We start from the raw sequence: 13,047 nt of genomic DNA, 5'->3' as shown, positions 1-13,047 counted from the left end.
TCCCCTCAAAGCTCTTTACTCCTGCTGTCCTTGTGTTCCTGGCTGGTGGGCAAGAACACCATTTCCCTCCTCTCCATTTTCCAGCCCTTCTCCTTAGCCCCCATGTCCCAGAGGAGATTTGGCCAGCTGACATTGCCTTTTAACCAGGCCTGCTCTCAACCAAGCCCTCACCATCCAGATCTGGAGACTTTTTGGGTTTTTAGAGCTGGGCACCTCAATCCAGCAGCCCAAGTCTAGACCTTAAACCTACTGCATATTAACTAGGAAAAAATACTGATTTAACCTCTCTAGCTCTGCTGAATGATCAGGTCCTCTCAGTTTTTCAAATGCCTTCATTAGCATTTTTGACCCAATTTAGAAGTTTCTTGCTGTTTTGACTAATCCTGATGATTGAACAGCAAAGCCTGTAACATGTAGACAAGCCTCGAGCTAAAGAATGCAAGTACTTAATTAAAAGATTTACAAGGGTCCCTTAAATGCAGTCTGGATATCACCTGCAGTGCCTAAATGTTGTTTTAAACACCCAAGTCAAGAAACAAATCTTCTTTTCCAGAATTCAGTCTCTGCAGCTAAAAATAAGCTGCTTGGCATAATGAGAAAAATAAGAAGCAGGCAGCAAGAGAAGGCACAGTATTTTTCCAGTGTCAGCCCCATAACCTGAGATGTGAACTCTTTTCCACTGCCCTGTGAGTTCAAGGGTGAAGGAGTTGTTTCCCTGTGACCCAGTGACTGGAGTTTATTTAGGGACTGGATTTCTGCTGGGAAGCTGCTGGCAGAGCCCCACTGGCCATGACTGAATCCAACACAACTTTGGCCACTGGGGATTCAGCAAGGGCTGGGACTCCTGACAGCTCACCTTTAGCCTCCTTTTCCCATGCTTATTATATTATCCTGCCTTGGCTGAAAATGGGGAATAATTCTATTAATTCCATGCTTTCCAGATCCAGAACTGAATTTGTTGAAGATACAGAGTAATCTATGTATGTTTCTGTTGTTGTTGTTCAGAAATCCCACAGCAAAGCACACCAAGGCTGAGATATGGGTTGTTTTCTGCTTTAGTTTTATATTTGCACTGTCTGGCATCAAATACAATAGAATACATCTGAAAAAATATGAATATGTATAGACACACTGTATATAATGTGTACACAGAACAAAGAAATCACTGTTCTGACTTTACTGTGGGAGACAAAAACCACTTTTGAGAGAAGTACATAAGGAGACAAATCAAAATAAGCAGGTGGAAAAACAGAAGGACAGGCACAGAGTGGGGGAAAAAGCTTCTTGCCTACATTTTTAACAGTAGTAAATACTCTTAGCATGACTGTTAACTCATATATATACTTATGTGATGTATCCTGAAATCACTCCCCTGGATGAGCATCTCTAATGTTTCCATATTAAATCCTTCTGTGCATGGAATACCTTCTTTTTATTTTCTGCTGCACTGTTGGAAAAGCAGGAGCTTGTCACAAAGAGACAGACTGTGCCATTTTCTGCTTATCCTAGAAATGGCACATCAGGGATGAGAGGAAATTGCCTTTATCTTGTCTCAGGTTTTATTTCTGTGGAGTATCAGGAGCTTTTTCTCCTTCAGCTGAAGGGAAAAGCTGAATGTTCTGCAGGGATGAAAACCATTTAATTCTGCATTTAATTGATGTGACTGCATACTTGATACCATTGGCTTTTATTTTAATTCTGGTGGATTTGTGGACAGGAAGGCACACACTGCAAATTTTTTAACCTTGCCAGTACAATAAAAATGAACTTAAAGAGGTTCAGATCAGAAGCTGAAATATTCTGAGATCAGAAAGGGAAACAATAGCAGTGTGAATCTTGAGTTTAAATAGGGCAGCTGTTCAGGTACAAGGTTTCTGTGCAGTTGGGATGTGGAAGTTCCATTGTAGGTACTATAGAAGATGTCTACAACATAAATTCAAGTCATTGATGGCACTGGAACAGGTTTTCCAGAGAAGCTGTGGCTGCCTCATCCCTGGGTGTGTTCAGAGCCAGGCTGGACTGAGCTTGGGACAACCTGGGACAGTGGAAAGATTTGAAACTAAATGTTATTTAATATCCAACTCAAACCCTTCTGTGACTAATCTAAATTATTTTTTACAATTGTCACCTATGAATCAGTGATGTTGGTGTTAGGAAGATATTTTTTGATTAGAGGAGAGAAACAAGTGGTACAAATTCCTCAAAGATTCTGTGAGGAGTGTGCAGCAGCAAAATTACCTTTTCCTGCTGCTGCTTAATTTATACTTTATTTTGATTTGAAAATAACACTGACTTTGGGGGAAAAAACAAAAAAACCAGCATCCCAAACTGTGCTCTTGGAATCCTCTTGGGGTTTTTTTCTATTTCTTCTGGACTAAAATTTGCATCTTAAGGAAACCTCCTTCCTCCTTCCAAGAATGCCAGTTTCCCATCTTTTGATTAGCAACAAGATCTTTCTCATTAAAAGTGAGGGGTTTTTTAAAATTTAATTTTAATTTTGGTTTTCTAAAGTGGATTATTTGCTTTGTGGTCCATATATATAGATACAGATATATATAAAAGCTGCAGCTATTAGACTCCCCATGTGGTCTGTAGCTTTAGACATATTTAATTGAGCTGTAGTAACTGAAGAGTTTTATGCCTTAAGCAAGGATTACATTTATCAGTAAATTTTCAGCTACTTTCATGTTCTTACAGTCATAACTTCAACATTAAATTGTTAAAACTCCCAGCAAAAGTTCCAAATCAAACCAAAAATGCTGTGCTCACTTTAATTAACACCACAGATATTTTAGAGCACTTCTGTTAAGTGTCCCTAACTTGAACCTCACTTCTACAAAAACTAGATTTTTAATTCTGAAAATGCCAAGTAATTTCACCTTCAGTGCTGGGACACAGTGTTTGTGATTTTTGCTGTCAGCCAGCCCAAGGGTCCATACAGACAAGAGCAGATCCAACCCTGCTTTAAAGTCCTTGCAGACATTTACAGCCATTCCTGATTTATCTGATGTCCAGCTCTGTTATTTCCCCCGTGCCAAGAGGACCTGAGTGTAATCTGAGCTCTACAGGAGAGCTGGCACTACAGCACCTGAAAATGGAAAGCAAATCTTACCTGCAGGAAAGGTCATGCTTGTGCTCTTCTTGGGAATTAAAGCAGGAAATCATATCACTTGAGAAAAAAACTTTAGTTTTAACAGTCCTAATCTGACTGTAGTGATGGTCCATGTCACCTGTGGAAGAACTCCATGTGCTGGCCTTTAAAGCCTGGCTCTGCAGATGAATTTCAGTGCTGAAATACTCAGCATCCCTAATTTAAATGTGAGAGCTGTGAGAACCCCTGGTCCCAGGGGATTAATTAACAGAAATGCAGTGCTGCACCTCGTCAGCATCCCTCAGGGGATCCAGACTAATGGGGAAACAGAGTTACATCATGCCCCCATCTCAGCAGAGAGCAGGGCACTGCTGATATTGGTTTCCCTGCTGTGCCCAGCCCCACGAGCAGCGCTCTGCTCTCCCATTGCCACAGCACGCTCAGGTTTATCCCCAAATTCAGGAATGCCTCAGAGCCTGGAGAGGTCAACAGAGCATCTCTTGCTGATTCCAGTGACCCCTGAAAGCTCCTCACCTCTCCAGCTTCCGTGCTGAATCCAGGCTCCCAGCATATCTCAGGAATAAACCTGTTTCCATGGAGGCACGATCGATTTGACCCCCGGCTGAAGTGATGTATAATTGAGCAGTTTCTGCTCTCTGCACCCAGGACTGGCAAATTAGTTTTAAAACTCCACCCTTGCTAACCAGGGGCACCTCACTGAGGTTTTCAGCACAGTTTTCCAAGTTTTCCCAACCACTGGGCAGGAGAGTGCTGTCTCAGAACTTCCTAAAAAATGCATGAAGCCGCTTGCATGACAAGGCGCAGACGGAAAGGGAGAGCTCCTGGCCTTACCTTTTCTGTCGCCATTTCATTATTTATTGACAAATTTGCTGGCTTTAGTCCTTCAGTGGGTATTGATTTACACAGTGAGGCCCCTTTTGCATGTTTTTATAACTTAGACCCCTCATTAAATCCAAGCAGGAAGGGATCAGTTGTGTGGGTGCACCAGCCCTGTGAGGCTGGATGTCCACATGGCTTATCCATAGGGTCTAAATCTATCTGACCCTTGGAGTTAATAAATTTTTCCTTCCTCACTCAGCTCAGTGTCAGAGAAGCCCTTAAAAATACATCAGTTCTCCTTAAAGTTACTTCTTTAAGGACAAAGCATCTGGCAGGTTTTTTGACAGTGCAGCGCCGTGTTAGAGGCCCAAGTTCTGCTCAGAGAAATGCAAACCAAAATCGTGCTTCAGTTCCTGTTCCTCTGGATCTTCCAGGAAGAGGTAACAATGTGATAATCAAGGCTCCTGCTGCCTCTCAGGCAGCTGCACAGTCTGTTATGTCAGTGGAGTTCAGATGGATGATCTCAGTTCAGCTACAGCAGTCATGCCTTTGCTTAAAGACATCTTGATCAAAGGCTTTTTCTTGGAATCAGAAGGCTTAAATCTAAATAACAAAATGAATCACCTTTAGAAAAAAACAAAAGGAAGAAAAAAAAAAATCCTCATTAGTTGGAATCCTCATTTTCAGTCACTTAAACCTGATCTCCAGTAAGTAGAAATCAATTTATAGTCTTGCTGAAATCAATAGAGTCAGTGATTTATAGCAGTAGCAAATTTGGCTCCTGAACTACAGATTTACTGATACCCTGGTGTTCCTTAAGAGATAACTCCAAGGAATGTAGTCAACAGCAACTGTTGTTTTTATTTTGCTCTGTGAATCACAGCTGGTATTTTGAGTATTTTTTTTGAAAATGACAGTTTTAGCAGACTGCAACATGAAACATTTAACTAGGTGTTATGGATCTCCAAACCATCTATGAGGGTGCAGTTTTTGTGTAGAAAGTTATGAAATACAGCAGGGCTGACAGGGAATTCTGATTTCTCCAGCTAGAAATGGCAAACCTGGCTATTCCTCTAACATTTTTTCACCTGTTTAGGTGAAAAATGTAAACAGCATTAGGGTGGGGTGTTTTTCTGCCTGCTGCAACACAGAGAGGAGCACAAGAGGATGCGATGCTGTGGGTCAGGGAGCCAGGAGGGGCAGGCTGGCAGCTGAAATGAGTCCTGCAGTCACTCAGTTTAAAGCACCCCCCAAATGCTGAGCACTTCAGTCATTTTTCCTGGGCACCTGAGCAGAGGTTGGAGCTACTCTGGAAAAGGGAAGGGCACATGCCTGCTCTCACAGCAGCTTTTTCACTAATGAGGAAGCTGAGCCTTGGCTCTTCCCTCCCTCCTTTCCCCTCCTGCTGCTTGGCTGTTCTCAGACTTTCTGCCATTTATTCTGGATCACCTCAGAGAATTATTGAATCCAGTTTTTGTCTTGAAAAAGTGGCCTCAGAAGGGGCCTGTGAGCTCCTGAATGTGCTGAAAATGGTTTGCTGCTGTCCACAGAGAGTGAACTGAGATTCTCATTTGGCCAGTCAGAAATTTGCACTTGGAAATTCCACCTCCATTTCCATTACTGATCAACACTAGCTCTAGAGAGTGGAGCCCTGGCATTCAAAGCACTCTTCAAAAATTTTTACTCTCGACTTGTGGCATTTTACTGCAAGAAAATTACAATTATCCAACAAATTGGGAAGGCATCTCCACACTGAGCAGATCCCGAGACCTGTATCAGCCGAGCCAGGAGGTACAGGACTGCTCCTCTTCACCCCTCCTCCTGAGCAGAGCCAAACTAACCAAATAATTGGCTTTATTGCTCATTAAGTGTGTTTGTCCCTGGTGCTGCAGAGCCCTGCAGGTGAGGGGAAGGTTTCGGCGCAGTGCGGACGCGAGATGGGCAGGGAGGGAGCAGCAGCAGGTTTCCACCACTGACAGCAGCAATTGTGAGAAATGTTACTGCTGCTCTCAGGCTGGCTCCAGACCAAGCTGCTGCTGTCCAAGAAAGCTTTGCCTGCTAAGTTTTTAATGGTGACATCTGAGCATCACTTACACTCCTTCTTTCAGCAAACCTCTCACCTTGTCTTTGCAAACCCTCCACTCTTTCCTCGTTTCTAATGGAATTTTTTCCCTTATAGGCAGTCTTTATCCTGAAAAACAGCCTGTGAGTAGCAGCAAAAGCTTCACTGATTTATTTGCTGTGCTAGTGAGCTGGAAAAACCAACTAAATTTTTTAATCAGCATAAACCTGAGCTTAGAACTAAGTCAGCAGCTCTGTCTCCTTTTGCCTCCTGTCAAAGGAAAACACAATATCCCATCAGTGCTTCCCCTTCCAAAGACAGCACAAGCCAACAGAGTGGGATTCCATCTACACATCACCTGTACAGCCCCAGCAGTGCACAAGGTGATAATCTGCTCCTAAATCAAGATAATTACACCAGCACCTTCCCTGAGCTAACAGGGCAGTAAGGACTCAGCCCTGGCACGGTTTCTGATCCCATGGAATCATCCCAGAGAGGTTTCTGAGAGCTGGTTTTTTACCCACTCACCCCCTGAAGCAGGATGTGTGAATGCCCCATTCAAGCAGTCTTATCCTTACCTTTGTTAAATAAAACACCCTGTCATAGTCACCAGCCCTACTTCTCAAAACTTTCTGAGATAATCTCTCAAATAGCACGAATTTCCTCCACATGGCAACCAAAACTTGAAAACCCTCAGGCTGTCACCCTCACTGATGGTATCTCTGTTGGACTGTTGTGAAGACAAATTGCTTTTCCTTTAGTGGAGGTTCTGATTCATGAGAAAAGGAATAGACCCCTAATGTAAAAACTTGGTAAGAGCATCTTTTTTTTTTTTTTACAGTCTGTGATGATCCTTGTATTGAAAACAGCACAAATCCTTAGAATTTTTTTTTTTTTTCTGGAGAAGATGAAAGACAAAAAAAAAATCAAACCACCATGCAAGCTCTCTGACATTTGAAAGAGGAATGAGGTAAATCTTTTGGGAGAAAGGAGTGCTGCTCAGCTTGGTTTTGTTCTGCAGATGAGACAGCTATCTTGAATAAAATCCAAGAAAAATTCAGCAGTGATGCTTTTCCCTGCATGTAGCCTGTCAAATTCATCCCAACCCTTCCCACACCTGAAGCTGACCTCCAGAATACAGCTAAAAAATGTTGTTTATTTGCAAAGTGTTTTATATCAGCTTAGTTGTACTGAAATAAGGATAAATTATTTTTATTCAGCAACACATTAACTCAGAAAATGCTCCCTTTTTGGTAGAACGTGTTGTTTATTATAAATATCTCAGTGATTTTTAGCATTTGTTTACAAACAGTTATTTGAACTAACATTTTCTTAAATGTACTATACTAAATAATTTATTAGAGGGTTGGCCATTAAGAAAAAAAAAAAAAAAAAAGACTGAGGGAGCTCTGGCTTAAACTGCAGCATTCAGATTTGACTGGATGTTTATTATTTCTGTACAAACTCAAGGTTCTTATACAGTGAATTCTCCTTTCTTAAAAACTGCAGAATCACTGAAAGGTCAGGAAGGGAAGGGACCTCTGAAGAGCATCCAGCCCAAACCCCATTTTTAAAAATGCATCAGAAAACTATAGTTTTAGAATGTCTTTTGTAATAATTAAGCCAAAATGCATGAATTATTAAACATGCTCATTTGCAGTGCTCATGCACTTGAAAGGTCTGCTTTCATTACTAATAAGGCACAAACATAGCTGAAAAGAGGTAATTAGAGCATCAAAGGCAATGAACCATCCTGAAACTTCATAATGTTTTGCCCAAAAAAAACCCCCATCATTCAGCTGAATAGCAAGAAACCAAAAAAATGCCACACTTGTGTTCAGAGGATCAGAACCAAAGTCTTCCCAAGCAGCTCCAGAGATACAGCAGAAGCTTTTTTTCCTGCTCAAAAATACCTTCAGAACTGATGTAAGAATGGCAAAGGTGAACCCCTGTGGTTATATTTCAAAGATTGTGTTTTCAAGTCAGAAACCCATTAGTTCTTCTAAATCAAAGACTTTTTTTATTATTTTTTTTTTTCCCATCCTGCGAGACCGTTTCAACCCTTGCACAGAAGAAAAAGTTCCATTCTCAAAATTTTCCTTGGCTGGTGATTTTAATAATGTGCCCTGTTTTATAAGCAGGTGCAGGGAGAGACGCTCCTTGCAGATGAGAAGGAGCACTGATGCTTTTTATGGTGGGAAAATGTGTACATCACATCAAATAATGAGGGCTCTGCACAAGCCATGCCAGAGATTGTGCTTTGAGTACCCAGCTTTGGAGAACAAGTTACACTCTGTGGTTTCTCATTACTGAAATCCTGCTGGAACTTTGCCCCCAGACATTTAGAGAATTGCAGTAAAATGACTGCATATTGTTTACACAGATTATTGACTACGCTTTCTTATGTAGATTTAAGGAGGGGGGGGTGGAAAAAAAGGTCTTTTTTACATAGCTCAAAGCTCCTAAATACACTTGAGAAATGTCTAGACAGCAGCTTGAAAACCATCCTCCATCTCTGTAAGGTTCAATGCTCATCTTTTTTATAGTCCACTCGTAGCTGTGGCTCTCAAGAAGCAGCAAATGTGCCAAGGCACAGAAGCAGCTCGGTGAGGTACCCACGGGGAGCTGCCAATGAGCCACGCTCCAGCTGCTGCTCCACACCAGCTCCTTCCTGGAAAGCCAACCGAAAAAAAAAACACAGAAAATGCAGCAGAAAGAGGGAGAGGGTGTAAAATTCTCTGGCTGGTGTTAACAAAGTAGTGGCAGCTCCTCACAGGCAGTGCTGGGTGACAGACACCTTTGGGAAAAGGCTGATTGTTGTGGGAAGTAGAAGTGTGGAGTGGTTTGGGTTGGAAGGGATGGCAAAGCCCATCCAGTGCCACCCCAGCCATGGCAGGGACACCTCCCACTGTCCCAGGTGCTCCCAATGTCCAGCCTGGCCTTGGGCACTGCCAGGGATCCAGGGGCAGCCCCAGCTGCTCTGGCAATTCTGTGCCAGGCCCTGCCCACCCTGCCAGGGAACAATTCCTGCCCAAGATCCCATCTACCCTTACTCTCTTTTAGTTTAAAGTCATTATTCCTTATCATATCACCCCATGCCCTTGTCCCCAGTCCCTCTCCAGCTTTCTTGGAGGCACTGGAAGGGGCTCTGGGGTGTCCCTGGATCCTTGTCTTCTCCAGGCTGAACAGCCCCAGCTCTCCCCTCCTGTCTCCACAGTGCTCCAGGACTGGGTTCAACATAGAAAATTTTTCCTCCTCTGCTGGGGCTGAGAGACCCCTGTGGAGCATGGGAGTGGGAGAAAAAAGCACCTTTCTGACCCCAGCAGTCTGTAAACCTTCCTGGAGAGAGGGAAGTCACCACTTTGGCATTGTAATTAGTCACGAAGCTCTCACGCCTGCTGCTGCCATCTCCGAGGTGCATTTTGCTGGCCCTGACGCTGAAACCCCCACACCTGAGGCAGCCAAACCAAGCTCCTCCCAACCTTCATGAGACAGAGGGCAGAGAGGTGTGGGGAGCATCACACTCACTCCTGCATCTCCCACTGGGGAGGACTTGGGCAGGAACAGGGCTCCTTTTCTGGGATGTTGCAGTGCTGAATGAGACACAGCCACGGGGAGCAAGTGGCACAAGAGATTCCCATCCTGGCCATCTCCTCCCCTCACAGGGAATGCTCTTTGGAGCAAACCAACCCCACAGCTGCATTCTGGAAGGACTTGGACTAGAAGGGGATGCAGAAGCAGAAGAACTGGTGTTCCAGTGGACCAGGGGCTCGGGGTGCCAAGGGGACAGGGCAGGTGCTGGACAGCGCTGATGTAGCCACGGCAGCTTGGCTCAGTGCCTGTGGAGAGGTGCAGTGAGTTGGTGCCTCCCTGCTCCTGTGTCCACGTCCTGCTGTCCTTCACCCCAGCAGCAGCAGCAGCAGTAACATTGCTGTCTCAGCTGAAACAGGTCTGATGTGCAGAACTGTGCTTGGCATGAGAGGTACTGTGGGAAAATCAGGCAAACCAACGAGTAAAACCAATTAACATGACTCCTTTTGCAAGAGGCAATCAGTGTGATTATCATCACAAACCTCCCCCTCTCCCTCCAACTCCACCGTGTGTGTCAGCCTCATCTTGAGATCCTCCCATCTTACTCCACGGGGGTAAAACACCACGTGAGCCTGTGCTGGAGATGCATCCAGAAAAAAACATATGGTGTTAGACTGTGCCTGAGGGATTTCTGTAGGAATAAACACAGATCCTGGCCAAATGCAACTCCTCAGCAATTCTCTGTCTGTGACCTGGAATTACGGATAGAGCAGATGCTGTTGGTCTTTTAGGTAAGACTTGCAGTGCCTTGACTTACGTGGGAAAGCAGAGGACCTGTTTTATTTTAGGTCATTGGACAGCTTTTAGCTGGGCTAGAAAGAACAGAATTGTTATACATTGTTTTATTATGAAGAACTGCTTTCCTGGTCTGTTGTTTATGCCACTGGCACAGGTCAGCCTTAATTTCTCCTGCTGTAAATAGCTCATGGAGAGCTACACAGGTGGTGTGGTGCCAAGAGTCTCCTACTTTAAACATTCAAGATGCATCCCATCTGTAGATGAGACTCTAGGTTTGACATCAACCATAAAAAAAGGAAGTTCTTTACCTGCAGAGATCCATAAAGAAGGGAAAATACTGCTCTGAATGCTCCTGTAACTGTGCTCTTTTTTTTTTTTCCATACATAGGTGAGGTTATACCATCAAATAATTTTAGAAGAGAATGTCATTATGTGCCTGATTGCTTCTCATTTCCTTTAAGGAACTTCATGAATGCCTAACAGGCCCAGGAGTCAGGGGAAATAATAAATAAGAGGTTTTCTTGACAATAGAAAGCAGAAAGTTGATGCAAGAGCTCAGATGCCAGTCCCAGTGTATTGTGTTACCACAAAACCAGCAGCAATCTTGTGGTCACAGTGGTAAAAAATTATTGGTGAATTAAACACAGTGATGATGGTTGATAGTTAAATTTGGTTATATGAGGACAAGAGTGTTGCTGTTTTATTCAGAAACCTCTTGAAGACTACAGCCTTAACACTCTTGGATCCATTTTAAACAGTTGAGTCATTCTACTCAAGATTGGGGCTTGTTAATTGGAATTGTGAAGGTTTCCATTTAAAATGAAAAATAAAAATCGGAAATTTACTGAGCCTCCACATTTTCCAAGTTTTTGACAAAGGAAACCCAAGATCTTTTCAGATTTTGAGAAAAATCTCCAGGTTTTTTTATTTTATCTCCTTCATGAGTACATGTGAAGAACACGTCACTTCTCATTCCATTGTAAAAACAAATATGAAGAGTGAATCCTTGTGGATCTGCCCAAAAGGAATTCATTGCACAGTTCCATAAGATTGTAGCACAGTAAATGGCTGACAAATAATCTGTCAATTATAAATTCTGATCACAGATCCTCCCCTTTGGCAGCCAAACCAGCTTGAGTCGCTCCCGCCGGGTGAGCGCCGCACAAGGCACGACCCGAAATAAAGACTCACTTCTCCCTTTTGCCTCCCCAGGTGATCTCATGCATCTGCCACCCTACCTTAGGATGGACTTTTTATTGAACCGTGGCGTGCAGGGCACGAGCAGAGACCTGGGTTTGGGGCAAGCCTGCTTGGAGCCACAGAAAAGCCGAACCTTGAAGCGTCCCACCGTGCTGGAGCCGATCCCCATGGAGACATCCTCCACGAGAGATGTCCAGTCATGGCAACCTGGTGCTGTGGCAACGTTACCTCAGCGAGAAGGAGCTGAGCTAGGACAGGCTCAAGCAAAAATGAGCAGCTCCCAAGAATCCCTGCTGGACTCCCGGGGCCACTTGAAAGGAAACAATCCCTACGCAAAATCCTACACCCTGGTATAACGAAAAGAGCATGGCTGGACAGTGGCTGTAAATATTTACACTGAAAAACAAACAAACAAACAAAAAAATCCAATGAAAGCTACCTTTTTTTTATTGAATTCCAATATTTATAATTAAAGAAGAAGATTGCCAAAATATTTGACAAAAAAAAAAAAATAATAATATGAACAACAGACAGTGCAAAGACTCTCTTGCTTTTTTTCTGTCTGAGTGTGAGCTTCATCTGACTGGACATCTGAATTTTTGGGTAAAAGAGTCCAGTTTTCTGATCTTCACAAGCGTTTGTGTTTTTACTGATTTTCTACGAAGTGCATGGAGACTTAACAAAAACATTTTAACTGGAAGTTCCATCAGACAAGATTTAAAATGGGAAAAAAAAATCACAAAAAAAAAAAAAGTCACCCTCTTTGTGAATTCAACAGGAACATTGATTTGGAAAAACAAAAAGTCTTTTGTCATGTTTGCACTTTTTTTTTTTTTTTTTAATTAGAAAATGGGTCCTTGATTGTTCTCTTTTTGTTGTTAATTAGGATGAGTGATGTCAGTGGAGTGAGGAGATTGATTTGGGTTTTTTTTTAATATTAATTTAATGAGACACTCTTTGCATTTTGTCTATGCGAAATAAAAGGGTCTTCTGCCTTTATTTGTGATGTCTGCTTCCATCACCTTTTGCTGTGGTTTTCCCAAAGTGTGATAACCATGTCAGTGTCATCCTCTGAGTAATGACTTCTTGTGCCTTGGGAAAAAAGAAAAGGAACTCAGGGGTCAAATTTTTGGAAGAAAATTGGGGTTCACTCACCTTTTTTTGCTACCATGGGGCAAAGAGGCAGAAGGGTGCAAGCCCTAAGTGGTCTGAACCAAACCCACCCAGGACTGTCAGCATTTGGTCCATCTCACACCAGGAGGCTTTGGTTCAGCTTCAATATTTTTTGGATCAGAAGAAATGCATTGACGTTACTTTACTTCCTCCTTAGAAATGGATCTTTAGTCCATTTGGGAGCAGCTCTTATGGAAATTCTTTGCTTACGTAAGGACTGGGGTGGAAAAAAAACGACAACTTTTCCCATAATAGGAAAAATGAGAGGAAAAAGTTATTCCAGGTCTTTCTCTAGAGGAAAAAAAAAGCTTGTTACGTGGGAGCTGTCAGCTCGTATTACTTTGTTGCATCC

General features: G+C 43.0%; 1 protein-coding gene across 1 annotated transcript in view; it reads left to right on the top strand.

Annotated features, from left to right (window-relative positions):
* Positions 1–12,418, top strand: part of DSCAM (DS cell adhesion molecule) — a 439,258-nt gene extending 426,840 nt beyond the window's left edge. The window contains exon 33 of the mRNA XM_088051091.1: positions 11,535–12,418. Within this exon, the coding sequence (XP_087907217.1) occupies positions 11,535–11,878 (344 nt within the window). The 3' untranslated portion in view covers positions 11,879–12,418. The remainder of the gene's footprint in view (positions 1–11,534) is intronic.
* Positions 12,419–13,047: the final 629 nt, after the last annotated feature.

Source organism: Pseudopodoces humilis, chromosome 2 (assembly GCF_049639895.1).
Source record: "Pseudopodoces humilis isolate 2021_Gansu_Grassland_sample_001 chromosome 2, ASM4963989v1, whole genome shotgun sequence".
In the NCBI taxonomy this organism is placed as follows: domain Eukaryota; kingdom Metazoa; phylum Chordata; class Aves; order Passeriformes; family Paridae; genus Pseudopodoces; species Pseudopodoces humilis.
The sequence above is the reverse complement of the archived record's forward strand: the minus strand, read 5'-3'. Positions and strand labels throughout refer to the sequence as shown.